Raw genomic sequence first — 15,396 nt, forward strand, 5'->3', positions numbered from 1 at the left:
GTTCATTTAGTCCTGAATCAGGTTTCAGCTTGAAGCTTGTACTGGGTATAAAGTCATATTTTTAGCTGAATTGTGTTTATTTTCCTTATATCTAGCGGATTTAAATCAGGTCTGTCATTTTAAAGGAAATAAGCTGTGATTAATAAATGTTTTGTTCCTTTTTTTCTTTTCAGTCACAATTAAATAAGAAAACAAAAACAATGTGGCGTAGCAAACAAATTAAGTTATGTTGCTTTGCTTATGCAAACAGTGAGCAATATTTGGGATGCCTTTTAATCCTTTCTGGGTTAAAATGAAGAAAGCTTCATGCGCTGTTATTTGCCAGAGACTGTAGCTACATAACAAGCTGATGGATCCACTTCTAGATGACTCAGACCTGGAGTTAATCATTTGGCTCTTCTCCCAGAGTTTTTGTTAGAGCAGTGATGCTGGTTGTTACGTCACACCTGAGGTAAAAATGTTCCAATAAACAAAGTCGGAGAGGTCTGGATTTCAATATGGCGATGGCCAAGTAGCACTGCTTGCCAACATTGCTTAAGCTGCTTCACTTTCCAATTTTTTCAGTTGCTGGCAGTAAAGGTAGCCCTGATTTTAGATGCACTCTTGCATGTGTATTTATAAAATAAATAGGTTTCCACCACAGCGTACTACTGTTGATGCGAGGAGCGGCCATATTGCAACACTGTAGCTGAACATGTAGCTAACGGAGGTTATTCTGGGCTTCCACTTTTTCCAACTGGTAAGTTGAAATTTCTGAGTTTCGACTACAAATGTAACCATGAGATGGACGTAGAGTAATGATTGAGTCCCTGATGGCTGACTGAATAGATGTTCCTCTTTTAGCATAATGGCTAGCTGAGCAGTTTAGTTCTATGTTAGCAAAATTCTGTGACTTATGAAAAATCTTTGAACTGTATCCTGATATTTAGTCTGAGGTGATATTATCCAGCACAAACTTTCTGATGAAGCCATAAGTGTTTTAGTTCATGAATTACTCATAAGTAGGTATAACTTTGAAATTCTCACAATTATTATGAAGGTTGCTTCCAAGGTATTTGCTGTTTTTTTTTTTATCTTTGATTATTATTATTATTCAATAATGTTTGAAAACTACAGTGCTTTAGCAAAGAATGTTTGCCAAAGCATTCTCCACTAAACAGTACAGTAGAAGGCGAATGATGCACAATAACAAGAATATCAAATACACAAGAAATGAACAGAAAGGAGGACTTTCTGTTCATTCAAGCATTCAGTCCTCCAGTGCACAGCTGTGAATGTGTGATGGACTCAACAAACAGGAACCTTATACATCAGGGTAACACAGTACATGTGTAGAGTCTTGCAAAGGTATAAATATCCACCACAATTTTTTCACATTTTTACACCATCACCACAAACCTCAATTGCTAAGACGACATCAAAATTAAACACCGAAATTTACGGTCTGTGTGGAGGAAAACTAACAGTATACAGCAATCATACTGTGGTGAAACTTGGTGGAGGCAGAATCATGCTGTGGGTGAGTTTTTCTTGCAGGAACAGGAAGCTGGTTTGAGTTGATACACGGAGCTAAATACAGAGGAACACCAAAAGACTTGAAACTGGGGATGAAGTTCCTGTTCCAGCAGGTTAACAGTAAACAGAGCCGGATGTAGGTACATCAATGAGTTAACCTGGACAAATTAAAGCCCAGACATAAATCCAAATCATAACCTTGAGCATGATTTGAAAAAAAAATGAAAAAAAAAAAGTTGCTCAAATGACTTCCATCCAATTTGACTTACAGTAGTTTGTGACGTTTGGTGAAGAACTACAGGAACTGCAGCCATTGTTGCAGAGGAAGATGACTCAAGTGCAATGAATAGAAATGTATTCTAACATTTTAAATGGGGAGTATTATGTGTTTTCCAGCCATGCAGAATCATTTTATAGAACAATCAAGAAACTCTGCTACCTTCAGCTGTTATAAAATACTGTAAAAATCAAATATGACGCAAGAGAAGTTTTGAGTCACTTAGTAATTCTGCGCCTTCAAATTTGGCCTCTGTCTCTTTAAGAAAGTCTACACGTTTAGGAAGTCATCACAACATGGCTCCTCTGTTAACAACTGGACAACATTTTTACCAGTACTACATCGAGAAGTAGCTCGTATAACGAGTCCAGGACATAACCGGTTCCATCAGGTGTTTGCTAACCAGCAGTGAATGAGTTGATTCTGATCAACTCAACTCAATTCAAGTTTGAATGAGTTGATCAGGAAGAGGGAGACTTTTAATTTGCAAAAAACTTTAAAGCCTGCATAACATTTTCTTGCTGCTTCCTGGTTAGGTGCTACTTCATGTTGATCTATGTAATAAAATGCCGATAGAAGGACATTGAACTTTGAGGATGTAATGTGTGAAAAATGTGAACAAGTCCAAAAGGTTTGAATATTTTTGCAAGGCGCTGTACATGTAGCCAAATGGCCTTTCTGTAACCAGACAAACTAAGAAAACAGAGGCTGCGTGCAGCTTACCGATAGGAATGACCACGCCCAGAACGGCCACCGTCAGGTTCTCGCCCAGAACGAAATTCTCACCACCGGCTGGGGGGGAGAGAAGGAATGAGAAAATGTAAGAAGGCAGGTACGGTATAAAAAGCATGAGATGAGCAGAGCGTCGAGGAAGGGTCGAGACGGTGGAGGAGAGAGGTGATAAAACAGGGAGGCGTGAAGTGGGTGGCCATGCGTTAATGGCCGTGAGTGTTTTACAAAGAGAGACAGCGGGGGAAAAGAGGGAGGAGGGAGAAAAAAAAATGTAAAGGATGCAGAGTTCGGGATTTGCCAGAGCGTGACTTTGAGACACCCCCGACCTTCTGCACCTTCATACATACAGGCTCTGCATGTTTGCATTAGAGCAAAATTTGCATTCAACATGCAGTACTCACTAACACACTTATGAGGCAAGCGTTTATGCCGTAACACAAATTTCCTTCCAGATATGCGACCCCCACTCTCTCCACCCGCCCGCCCAAATAAATAACAGTTTTATGAGGAGAACGGCATAATTTTCAAGGTGACAATTATTCCTGTCGTCGGTGGCAGAGGCTTGTAGATTCCTCACTTTATGTCCTCCTTACAGGACATTAAGATCGCTAGCCATGTTCACAACAGGAAGTAGATGCAACTCAGCAGTTTTCTTTTATCCCAACTAGGGCGGCAACTCACAATTAATTTAGGAATCGATTATTTTTGTTGATTAATTGGTTAATTGCAGAAAAAAATTGGCACATTTAACAGATTTTTCTGTGTAATCACTTCAGTCGTTTTTACACAATATCTAAAAGGCAGAAAATGAGCTCAGTTTGTTTTATTTAAAACAAATTGAGCTCATTTTAAAAAAAATAAAACTAACATTTTATTCCCTAAAATGCAATAGCATGTTCCCTAAAACATTGCATTTTAGATGACAGAGGCTGCAGCGTACTGAGTGGGGTAAGAAACTCGGGAGAAGCAGATGGAGCGGTGCTCAAGTAGGGGACGTGGTCTGCCTGCGAGACTCCTCCTGAGGATGGAGCGATGCCTCTGGTGTCAGGCGTAAATTCACAGGCAGGTGGCGATCTCACCGTCATGTCGTCCCTCTGCGCTCCTTTTGTCAACCCTTGATCATTTGTAGCAAAGTGTGCATGTGCAGCTCAAAAAAAATACTACCTACTAATTTGGTGATTGATTGTTTTGGATTAATAATTAGATAGCAGTTAGCGGGATATTTTCTTTCTTTCTTTATAGAATTTGAATCAGGTGAAGCTAAAAATGCCACTTGAGGAGATATGTGCAAAATATATTTAAAGACAAAGTGTATCATCCTAAATGTTTTTTTTTTTTTTTTTTACAGTTTTGGCCTAATTACTGTCCTGAATGTTGTTCTTTCAGCAGATGGCTAAAGCCAGAGTGTGTATAGTACAATTGACTATTAATCTAAGACTAAAATAGCTGACGATTATTCTGATAATTGACTAATCACGACTGATTAAATTAATCGTTTCAGCCCTGATCGCAACTCTACTTTTTCAAGACTGCACACTCACAGTGTTGGGAGACACTGCTGTCCCCTGCAGACGTGGTTGAGATGACCATGGCCGTGGCCGTAGAGTGGGACCCCGGTGATTCGGACTCCTGCGATGACAGAGGCTGCAGCGTACTGAGTGGAGTAAGAAACTCGGGAGAAGCAGATGGAGCGGTGCTCAAGTAGGGGACGTGGTCTGCCTGCGAGACTCCTCCTGAGGATGGGGCGATGCCTCTGGTGTCAGGCGTAAATTCAAAGGCAGGTGGCGATCTCGCCGTCATGTCGTCCCTTGGTGCTGCTAAGAGGAAAGTTAAATCAAAGCTGGAGATTTGATCTAGAGATGATTACTATATTCAAATGAGCAAAACTTAAACTTAAGTTTAAAGAAATATTGCAAACTGAGAGTCTTGAAGTACTCCCAGTTTTTGAGCAGGATCTATAAAAACAATGCCGAGAACTTTTTGAGTGTGAAGATGATAATAACCCTGCTTCTTTCTTCACCAGTAGATCCCAGGCTTGAAATCCACACTGTTGCTGCTCAATTAACTGTTGTTTTTATAGTGTTCATGTCGACAATCTCCTTGGCATTAGCAGTGTTTCAGCAGGTTTCACAACCTCAAATTTAAGACTTTTTAAGCCCTTTTCAAGAGCATTACAAACTAAATTTAAGAACTGCTTCAAGGTAGAAATTTACAAATGAAAACTGCATGTTTATATAGTGGTAGTACTTAGCTTTGTTGCACAGAATGAATGCAGCATGGTATGGGTTGGCAACAGAAGTGAGTCAGTGGCAAAGACGAATGTTGTCCAGCAAGCTAGTGATAAATTTGCACTTATCCATGATTGATGCAAAAAGCTAGCTAGCAAGAATATGTTAGCAGATTGTTAGCAAAAAATAAACTACATAGAATATATAAGATGAAGTTTTAATCTATCCTTTATTTTAGATACATACATTTCAGACATTTTAGAAGCATAGTATTTGACATGAGCTCTGCAGAATCCATTCCAGTGGGGAATCGCTGCTCTATGTGTCTGTGATAGCCATGTGTGCAGCAGGATCTTTTTTGTACCCAACAAAAGCATGCAGTCCCTCTGACCCTCACCTGGTACGCAGCCCCTCATATCAGGCCCCAAGTCCTGTCCATCTGGACACGCACAAGTGTATTTGGGAGAATGTTCGGTGATCTGTGGTGCTTTAAGGCATAAGTACTCGCAACCCCCATTGGCTACACTGCCCAGATTACAGCTGTCTGGACCTGAAAATAGAAATGAGTGAGAGGCAAAAAGATCTTGAGGTTAACATAAAGACAGCAAGGATTTACACGGTTCAAATGTGTCCTTGTCTCCGTCCTTTGGGCGCCTGTTCTGAAATGGTCAGCAGTTTTTAGGCCCCAAGATGAAAATGTGGTTGAGTTTGATTATGAGCTCATTTCTACACACCCACAGGCCTCACACAGACTGAACACACACCTGGCGGCTGTCGGAGCTGGTGGAAAATCACAATGTCATGGGGATCGTTCAGGTTTTCAGCCAGAGCCTGGACGTCCTGACCGGTTAACCGATTGGCCATAAAAACTGCTGCCTTGTCTCTGTCGGTCCAGTAGATCCGATCCTGCAGCACGGATGATAAAAATGAAAAGTTGTTCTTGTCAGTGTAACCGTGACCTCATGACAGCAGCCAGAACATTGTAATTGAGGTAAATTCCAAAACACAGTTCATTACTTGCAAACATATCTCAATCTCATGTATGCGGTCACAGAGCTGGTGAAGTTCTAACCACCGTAACTCCTAAGGTTCAGATAATTTTACAAGCGTTGCACAGAAAGTACATTCCCAGAGAGAGCCTGCAGATAGATTACCCAGATTTTATGACCTTCATTTCTCATCTTCAGTTCTCATTTAGCTTTTCTGACAGTTTTACATTCAGAGAAATTAATCTTTCCAGCAAGGACCTCTATGGCGCCCAGGTTACTTTGGTTACGATTGGTTCTTAGTTGAAACTACAAGTGGTAGTCCACAATCAGGGAGATCTAAAATTCCTGTTTGTTTTAGATCTCCTTCTTTTCTACAACTACTTGTACCTAAATATTTAACGTTGCCACTTAATTTTGGTTATGTTTGTTTGATATAAAGAAGAAAGTGTATTGCTTTCTTTGATGGACTGGTTTATGAAGTTGTGCAAATATTGTTTGCTTATGAGAGGCTTTATTATTCCTCTGAAATTACCTTTAGTTAATTAACCCAATTAAAAGTAAAAACTGGTAATACCTTAGACTACAAGTCCTGATCTGAGAACAAAACAATTCATCACAGCACTATAATTCAACAGCCTCAGTGACTTAATTACATTTTATGCAACAATGTTTTCTTTGTTTGTCCATTGCTGTTTAACTGAAATAATTGAACATGGTGATTCAAAGTAAACATTTTGCTGTAAAAACAAAGCAAGTGGTTTCATTGTTAGATGTTAAGTGAAACAAAATGACAGAATCAGACACAAAAATCTTAGGCTTAATATCTTCAAGCTACGAGTTTCACTGAAGACAGCTTTTGTTTGTGATGCTTCCTGAAAAGTACACTATGAATACTGACAAAATTGAGCTCTGTTTTTGTCACAGCACATCATCAGTTTGCATCCCACTCATACATTGTTGTTTTAATAATCAAATAACATTGTAAAATGAAATTACCTCATCCTACTATTAAAGGTTGTTTTGGCTGCTTCAAATAAAACCCTGCCAACTTTCTATTGTCCTGGTTCAGCCGGCACTGTGATGTACTTAGTAAAATTATGATAAATTTCTTGTAGTTCAAGACATAATCGATGCCTGGCTTCACTTTGTTGTGACTACAAGGTGACTCTCTTGTTCAGCATGCTGGAAACACACCAGTCCAGCAATATTGAGTGGGGCCTCTTGCATGCATCGCATTACTGCCGCTGTCTGGCTGACTACATCATCGGTGATTGTCCACACATTCCTGCGTTGTTGCACTCTAAAAATACCTGGACCGGGTACTGCTCAAAAGTGCTACCTTTCAAGAACTTCACGTTTCTATTTGTGATGGTAGGACAGAAAAGGCTAAATTAGTGTTTAATGGTCCCTATGGACACCTGGTGTCAACAAGATGGCACTTTTTGGTGCAGTTTGTGGTTGATTTAGTTTGATCCCTTACCATCAGGCCTTGTGGCAAATGGCTATAACAAATGGGTTCCTGTGTCACGTCTTATTTATAAACAATACAGTATCAGTAAATATTGGTTATCGGCCATAAGAGCAATATTAATTGCAATATAAATGTCAAAATTTCATATCAGTGCATCTCTAATTTAAATAAACCATTAAACGCCAATACAGTCTAATACACGAAATGTCTAAGTCCAGATTTTATCACTCCATGGTCATGCTACTCATCTTAAGGAGTGATGAGCGAATCTCTACCTCCTGGACATGATTTCACATATCAGAAAGTGAGGAAAGGGTCTCTATCCTCGCGGCCCAAGAGGGGAGCTAGAGCTGAAGATAACCCAGCAAAAGCCGGCAGTAGGAGGACATGAAATGCTTTGCGGCTTAAACAGTCCATCCAAACCGGAGGGGAAAGCTTCAGAATGTGTGAGAGATCACGGGTTGAATTGACTGCCTGAGCTCGCTCGCAGGCGACGCCTCGTTTATGTCTTAACGGAGTGGGGGTTTTCCTCTGGGAGATTATGCTATTGCAATAAAAGATGAATTTATTTGAACACTTTTCATATATCTATAATAGTGTGAACAAATGTGCTCCCTTCTTAGAGAAGCATTTTAAAGTGAAGAGTCTCTACCTGGAGTCTGACTGAGACTCGGTCCACGGGAGGAAGCCCTCCGAGGGATGACTCTATACTTGCTGCAGAGGCAATTCTTCTGAAAACTACACCGGGTTTTACTCAGAGGCATGAAGTGTCTTGATTGGATTTATGTCCTCCGAAGGCTTCGATTCATCACATGCACACAACAGACTTGGCTGGTGACCAGAAAGAGAAGTGTGCATTCTCCTTCAGAATCATCTCTACTTCTTATTTGGTATGCAAAGCCAGTGAAAGCAACAAGGAGACGAGACAAAGGGCTAAAAATATGGACACCCACCAACTGAGCATGAAATAAGCTGAATTAAATGGATTGATTTGGATTCAAACACACCACTCCTATGAGTTTTTTGTTGTTTTTGAAAATTTGAAGATGTGATACAATGTGGGAGGAGAAAATCTTTCAAATCAATTGCGAATTAATCTGAGAAGCAACACAGAAACCTCGAAGACAGCCAGAGCGTAGGGGTGTCCCAGTGACTCTGCAGAGGACATGTGTGTTCTCCGGTGAGCTCCGTTCAGGTCCACACTGGCTATGAGATGCAGTTTGGAGTCGACCCAGTAGAGGCGCCGGTTGGCTACGTCTGAGGAGCAAACACAGACACACATTAGGAGGAGGAGGGAAGGAGGGTTTTCCCCAGACTCAACAGAAATTGATCATCTCTGTGGTAAGCCTTCATGTACCCCGACTGACAAATCCCTTTGGTTGGAATGGATTACTTTTTTTAAATGTCAGATTATCAGTGTTACACAAAACACAGAGATTTATGGATCCAAAACACTTAAAATATCATTTCAAAGCAACAGTATTTTTCTTAAAGGGGCAGTATTGTGTATGTTCCAGTCACACCGTGCCATTTTATAGCACAATCAAGTAACTCAGTTGCTATAAAAATGCTCTATATATTAAATATGACTTAAAAGAAAGTAGACTTTGTAATTTAATTAAAATTGTGCCTTTGTCTCTTTTTAAAAAAAAATTTTTAAAGAGATTCTTTCTGAATCTCCACCTTCAAGAAGTCATCACAATATTTCTCCTCTATGAACCCTTTAACAACGATTTTACAAGCTTTTCACTGAGAAGTAGCTCATGTAATTAGCTCAGCTGACACACAGTTCCAACAGGAGTTTGCTATTTGCTGCTGGCTAGTCTGAAGGAGCTGATTGGGGGACTCACAGGAGGGGAAAAAGGGGGTTGCTCTGTGAAGCAAAAACTTGGAAGCTTTGAAACTGTGCCTTGAAGGCGGGGCTAGGTTCACGCAGGTGTTTTGTATAGCTGATTAAAGAATTTCTCAAACAAGCATGAAATTATCAAGGCAACACTCCAGGTATGTTTTTGATGAGGGAATAACATTGTAAGTTGATGTAAAGCTCAAAAAAGTTTATTTAGCACAGTATTGCCCCTTTAATCCACTTACCTAGAGTAATGCCATTGGGCCATTCAATATTTTCAGACACCAGAACCTGCCGATCCACTCCGTTCATCCCAGCCTTCTCTATCTTGGCTCGTGTGCCCCAGTCTGACCAGTACATGAAACTGAAAGAAAGAAAATACATTTATTATTCTATTTTGAATATTTTGATAGTAATAAAAATGTACAACGCTAAAAACAGAAATAAGGAACCTCTCATAGAACATTATGACTAGTCTGCTACATAGCTCCTTTACCAAAGTATGTGATTTACAGAATATTGGCTTAAATTACAGTAGCATGTCCAGAACCTAAAAAAATGGCTCTTAGGTAACTAAAAACATCTGAATATTCTTCATGTTCTTGTGGTTCGGTTCAGTCTGGATATAAAGTCCTGAATTTCTGCGCATCATAACATGATTTGGTAAATTATATAAAACTATTTCTGTATAAAACTGTTCAGACAGCGTCTCAAGTGAAATGACAATATATAAATATCAGTAAAAAAAAATTTTGATTTAAAATCAGACCTTTGACCTTTAACTCCAGGATAGAGAGGAGTGCAAACCTATTTCATTTGTTTAATGTCAGACGGCTCAACCGAAATTTATATCCGCGTTCACCGTCACAATCATCTTCAATAATTCAGCCTGATGAATAAAAAAGTCCAGAATAACGCATATTATGCTGATGCATTGTAAATTGTTATGCAAATTCACAACATGAACCTCATTAATTAGCATAGTTTTTAAAATTAGAAGGTCAAATAAAGGTTTTGTGTGGAAGAAATAATCACAACAGTTTTCATTAGCCATGCTTAATGATGATTAAAAGTCCTATTAAAATTATTAATGTTTTGTTTCACTAACCAGGGTCAATTACTGATTTAATGCCTGGCTGAAAAAAACATTGGCAGAGAAAAGTTGATCTCCACTCACTGAGGTTATAAATGATGCATTTGAAATGTTCTTTTGAATAGTTGAATGACTGGTTAAAAAAAAAAAAAAAAACTTGAATGACTTTCAAAGACAGGTCATGTTTGCGCAGGTTTGCATTCATTGCAGATTTTGTCTAATTCAAAACATAGTTACCCGTGGTGGGGATCCAGCGCTATGGCCCGGGGCTCACTCAGGTCAGAACTGATGAGGACGCGCCTCTTGGTGCCGTCCACTGAGGACACAGAGATGGATTTGTCTCCCGAGTCGGCCCAGTACAGGTTGTGTTGGAGCCAGTCCAGCGCCAGGCCCACAGGAGTCTGCAGAGACGAATCCACCAGCGGCACCTGCTGGGACGGGTCACTGGCCTCGTGGATGAAAGCGCTGCAGGGAGCGAAGGGGGCAGGAGAAAGGAGGAAGGGAATGTCATGGGAAGCAGAGAAGGACACAGAGGGAGAATGTCTCTTTGGCACATTGGTTTGATACATTTTCCGAGACGCAATCACAATAAGTTACAGATTGTTTCATGATGGCAGCTGGTATATAAATAGAGTACCTGAAATCAGCACTGTGCTGTGAAGTCAATGAACAGCAGAAAATGAGGTCACTATGGGAGCTGTAGCCTTGGGCTGGCACAATGCAGGTTCATGTCGCGGTTATTGTCCTTGTTGGGTAAATCGCTTATCAGAACAGACAAGGCTTCATTTAAAGGCTTGCTCAGGTCGCTAATCATTTGGACCCGGCAGAGGTGCGAGGAAAGGGCAAAGCAGCTAGCAAGAATTTCAATTTCAGTTTCTCCAGAGAGGTGGTTCTTTTAACATCTATGTTATAAAAAGAACACAGCGCTCCAATTAGAATGCTCTGGGGGATAAAATATGGTTTGGATAACAAAAAAGGAGACGTGAGCCGAGCCTCATTAAAATCAAATACATCTGAATCTCATAAGACAGCATTAAAATACATAATTGGCTAAAAGAAAATCCTGTCGATTCAGATGTGTATCTGAGTCCCAGAGACTTTGTTTTGGAAATTCTTAATTCAGGCAATGTTGTAGATTGCATGATATCAAGAAACAATAGATGCAGTCCAGCAACCCAGCCTCACTAGTTTTCAAGATGAATTAGGAGTGTAAGTATCAGCCAAGTGTTGCTAATCAAATCCTTTGTTGAGATGATCATCAGCAAGTGTGTCTCCCTTTAAAAAGCAGAATATTTATTTCTGTATTTGATTGTGCACAGAAGGTGGGTTTGTGTGAAAACGATGCCAAAGGCATCAGCAACAACATCAGAGAACCAGATTGTACAAAACCATTTAAAAAAGTAACTAGGCTATCACTATTTAAGAGTTTAGGGATACACTGATCAGGGATTTGTGGTTGGTTTCTTATACTTAAATTTAAGACTCTTTAAAACATTTTTAAGACCATTAAAACAAATAAAACCCTGTAAAATCCAGATATTTACAACAAAACTTGCTAATAAATAAATCATTATGGCTTGTCAAAAGAAGTGACACAATGGCGAAGACAAATGTCGTCCAGCCAGCTGGTGATAAATTTGCACTTTCCCATGATGGATGTAAAAACGTCAGCAAACTTGCAAGGGTTATATTAGCAGCTAGTTTTTTCTACGTCAAAAACTATTGATAAATATCAATCTTTGAGTGTGTTTAGTGCAGAATGCATTAAATGTTAGCATGTTAAAAGCCTGACAAACTAGTTATGTTTAGTTCAACCTGGTAGTGTTTAGGTGTATTTTCTAAGTGTTTAAGGTTTATTCATTGAAACATTTACATCTTGATGTTCCAACAAATGCTGCTGATTAAGATCAAAATTACAAGTAGCAGGAGCTACCAGATACATACTACACATTTTAATTGTTTTTAAAACATGCAAAGCAAAGATTCGAGAGAAACTGATTATGCATAAAACCTGAATTTCTTTATTTGGTGATGTTCTCAAATAATTAAGCTGTCGTACCTGTAGATTTTCCTGTGGAATCGGTCACACCAGAAGATGCGGTTGTTGGCCACGTCCAAGTCTAGAGCCACGGCGTTCTTCTGTGTAGACACAACCTGGCTGTAGTCCCTCTTCACCAAGTCGATGCGTCGAATCTCATGGCGGTTAGTGAACAGCAAATATGGGCTTTTCCCTGTAACCAGAAAAAACAAAAGGAAAGGGATTTTTTGGGACATAAAGGAAACATGGACTCGGAGTAAAAGTGCAGACAAGAGCAAAACATTTAAGGAAAAAGAGGGGAACACATTACAGAAGGGATTTTACCCGCCAATGCGGAGCTGAATAAACTTTTACAGTTTAGTCGAAAGTGGAGGAAGAGCTCTGGATGGTTCCCTTAATCAGGAATCAGATCTCATCTTGGCGCTCCACAGAATCTTTAAACACAGAGCCGATAACATAATTCAAACCAGCCAGTGTATGTGCCGAGAATAAAACCAAATTAACCTTTCTGTAGAGGGATCAATTTACGATCGCATCCCAACAAAGAGACTGAAAACAAAATGTAATTGCTCTCGAGTCAATACATGTAAGTCTTGTGAACCGTGGTGTTCCTTGTCAGGATGATTCAGACATTAGTTATTACCTAAAGCGCTCAGGTTTCGCCTTACAATCAAAACTACAGGAAACTATTGAGCTCCACCTTTGCAGCACACAAGTCAATACTCTAAATATCATGTTTTATTCCAAGATAAAAGCGCAGGAATGGTTACTTAGTGCTGACAAAACTCCCCGGAAAATTAAGAGGCAATAAACCTTCACTGAAATGACGAAACTGCTAGAAAATCGAAGAACAGGTCTGAGTGTATTATGAAGTCACATGCTCTTTTGGCAAATATAGATGTGAAACGGATCGCATCTCTCAAACAGAAGGTTGTCAACTTTTACACAGGCAACTTGCAACAATAGAAGACAACAAAAGAGAAGTACCTTTGGGAACTGTAAAAAAGAAAGAAAAAAGATGCAACTCCAGCCAGTGTTTTGCCTTTTCTCAGCTGATAGTGAGTAAAAACACAAGACGGCTCAGTTAGTTACTATCCACATCACATGATATGTCTTGTATTAAAGTAAATGACATATGCTGCATCCCCTTTTATTTGGGTTTAATTATGGATATGTCTATCTGAAAACTAGATATTCAGCTGTATTTAAAAAAAAATCTTAATAATTTGTTGTAATTTATTGTTCTGAAATAAAAATGACCATTGCCAGATCAAAGTTTTACAAAATATACAATCTGAAGTTGGCCACAAATTAATTGTAGTCATTTATATTTTCAGTCCCCACAACCAGTAGAGCCCATTAGTAAAACAAAAAAAACAAAAAGCTACAATATACTAAAAAATAACATTAATATGAGAGTGTTTGTATGCCTAAATGTGCTAATTAACTCCAAACACTAAGCTCAGCTTAGGCTGATTCATACAAGGCTTCAGCCGTAAATCAAATCATAGATAAATACTGTGTTCCTAGAGCAATCCATCAATAGATTTTACCCGACCTTCAAGTTGTGCTCCAGAAAGTGTCAACAAAAATGTGGATGAAATAATCAGAACAAAGCAACCACAATAACTGATGGTTTATTGTGCACACGTCTTTCCTGTCTGAACTATTGTTGGAGCTGATCGATTTCCATAATTAAATGCAAAGTGCATTTAGTCAAGAGGACAGCGGACTGTAACATAGTGTGCGTAGGGTTTTATCTGTGTGGTGCCTTCTCTGAATCCATGTTCCTCTAACAGAATATAATAATATGATCCCAGCTGCAGCCTCTCATCTCCAGAGGCAGATGTGAAAGTTTCTCATTAATACTTTACAGTCCTTAGCTCCCCCATTTGCCAGTTTGTGTCACAACCTCCATTTCTGCCCTTTCCTTCCTCTACCTGGCCCGAATCTGAACACTGACAGTATTGCGTTGGGTCAAGTGCTCCAAAAAAAAAAAAAAAAACCCGGTCATTATACTGTCATCTTGAAAGTCTCTACGGGGGAAATTGCTGCCATGCTGGAGTCATGGGCTGTCAGTGCTGAGGTGGAGTTTTAGTTTTTTTATTGCCTCAACAACAACAGCAGCAGCTGCATTCTCTGCCATCTGACACTCCATCTCGTGCTCTGAAATAAAAAAGGCAGTTATTACCGCATTATGTATATTGTGCCCTGCAAAAATGTTCAGTCGTGCTTTAACCACCATTATTACTAGTTTTCAGTGGGATTTTAGTCAACGGACTAGAACAAAGCAGTGTAATGATTCAAATTAGAGGGATAATGCGAGGTTTTCAGAATCACTGCTAATTGAGAACTGCACCATGTTTGCATCCAATCCTTCTGAATCCATATTTTCTAAATCCATCTTAAGTCAGTGCTTGAATGACATTTTTTTAGGCTTTGTCACAAATTGTCAGCTATAGCACATAGAAGTACATAAAAATGTTTCGAGTCTAATTTAGGTGGATGTCCATGCCTTGGCAGATTTGCAATTTTGCCACCGTCTTTCCATTGTCTGATGATGGACTGAATGGTGTCCGGTTTCCACCTCTGAATTTTGTTTTATAGCCTAATTTTTAACCCAGCTGTCCCTCACAGAACAGCTGGGTTCAAGTTAAGAATAAGCCACACAAAAGCCAGCAAGAATTTTGTTTATTGACCATAAATCTGAGAAGATTTCAGGAGGTTAATAAATGTCCCAACTGACATGGTTGGACATTTTTTGTACACCGTTTGTGGGCAAGACTGATTTGCATCAACAGTAACAGTGGTGACTCTTAATCTCAGGACCTCTGAATTATTAATCTAGTATTCTACTATCCACAGCGATTGCTGGAAAAAAACAAGCTATATTTCACAATTTTTACTACTGCTCTCTCAATTTTCCACCTACAAACAAAAGAAAATAGTCATTTCTATACATTGAAATTATTGCCACATCAGTGCGGAAGAAAAGAAATAACACACGTTCATTTCTGTTAGTTTTCTTTTTAATTTATTCTTTATTCTGATTTAATTTTCTTTTGTCGTTATTGTTACTTTCTGCCATTTAATTGTACTTTCTTTGATTCCAAGTTCAGCTTCTACTTGGTTATCATTCACCTCCGTTCAGCCGGCCACTTTTCTCCTTTCTTCTTCCTCCTCCAGGATTGAAAGCTCATTATTCAT

General features: G+C 39.3%; 1 protein-coding gene across 3 annotated transcripts in view; it reads right to left on the reverse strand.

The window, feature by feature from the left end:
- Positions 1-15,396, reverse strand: part of LOC129361999 (low-density lipoprotein receptor-related protein 8-like) — a 92,955-nt gene that overhangs the window by 3,615 nt on the left and 73,944 nt on the right. For 2 of the 3 annotated variants that reach the window (XM_055033294.1, XM_055033292.1), the window contains exons 10-17: positions 12,211-12,382; positions 10,389-10,616; positions 9,304-9,422; positions 8,330-8,469; positions 5,517-5,658; positions 5,150-5,302; positions 4,066-4,341; positions 2,516-2,584 (exon numbers count right to left, since the gene is read on the reverse strand). In XM_055033294.1, coding sequence (XP_054889269.1) covers positions 2,516-2,584; positions 4,066-4,341; positions 5,150-5,302; positions 5,517-5,658; positions 8,330-8,469; positions 9,304-9,422; positions 10,389-10,616; positions 12,211-12,382 — 1,299 coding nt within the window. The remainder of the gene's footprint in view (positions 1-2,515; positions 2,585-4,065; positions 4,342-5,149; positions 5,303-5,516; positions 5,659-8,329; positions 8,470-9,303; positions 9,423-10,388; positions 10,617-12,210; positions 12,383-15,396) is intronic. The other variant, XM_055033293.1, reaches the window with a different exon arrangement.

Source organism: Poeciliopsis prolifica, unplaced genomic scaffold (assembly GCF_027474105.1).
Source record: "Poeciliopsis prolifica strain line A6 unplaced genomic scaffold, Auburn_PproV2 SCAFFOLD008, whole genome shotgun sequence".
Taxonomy (NCBI): Eukaryota; Metazoa; Chordata; class Actinopteri; order Cyprinodontiformes; family Poeciliidae; genus Poeciliopsis; species Poeciliopsis prolifica.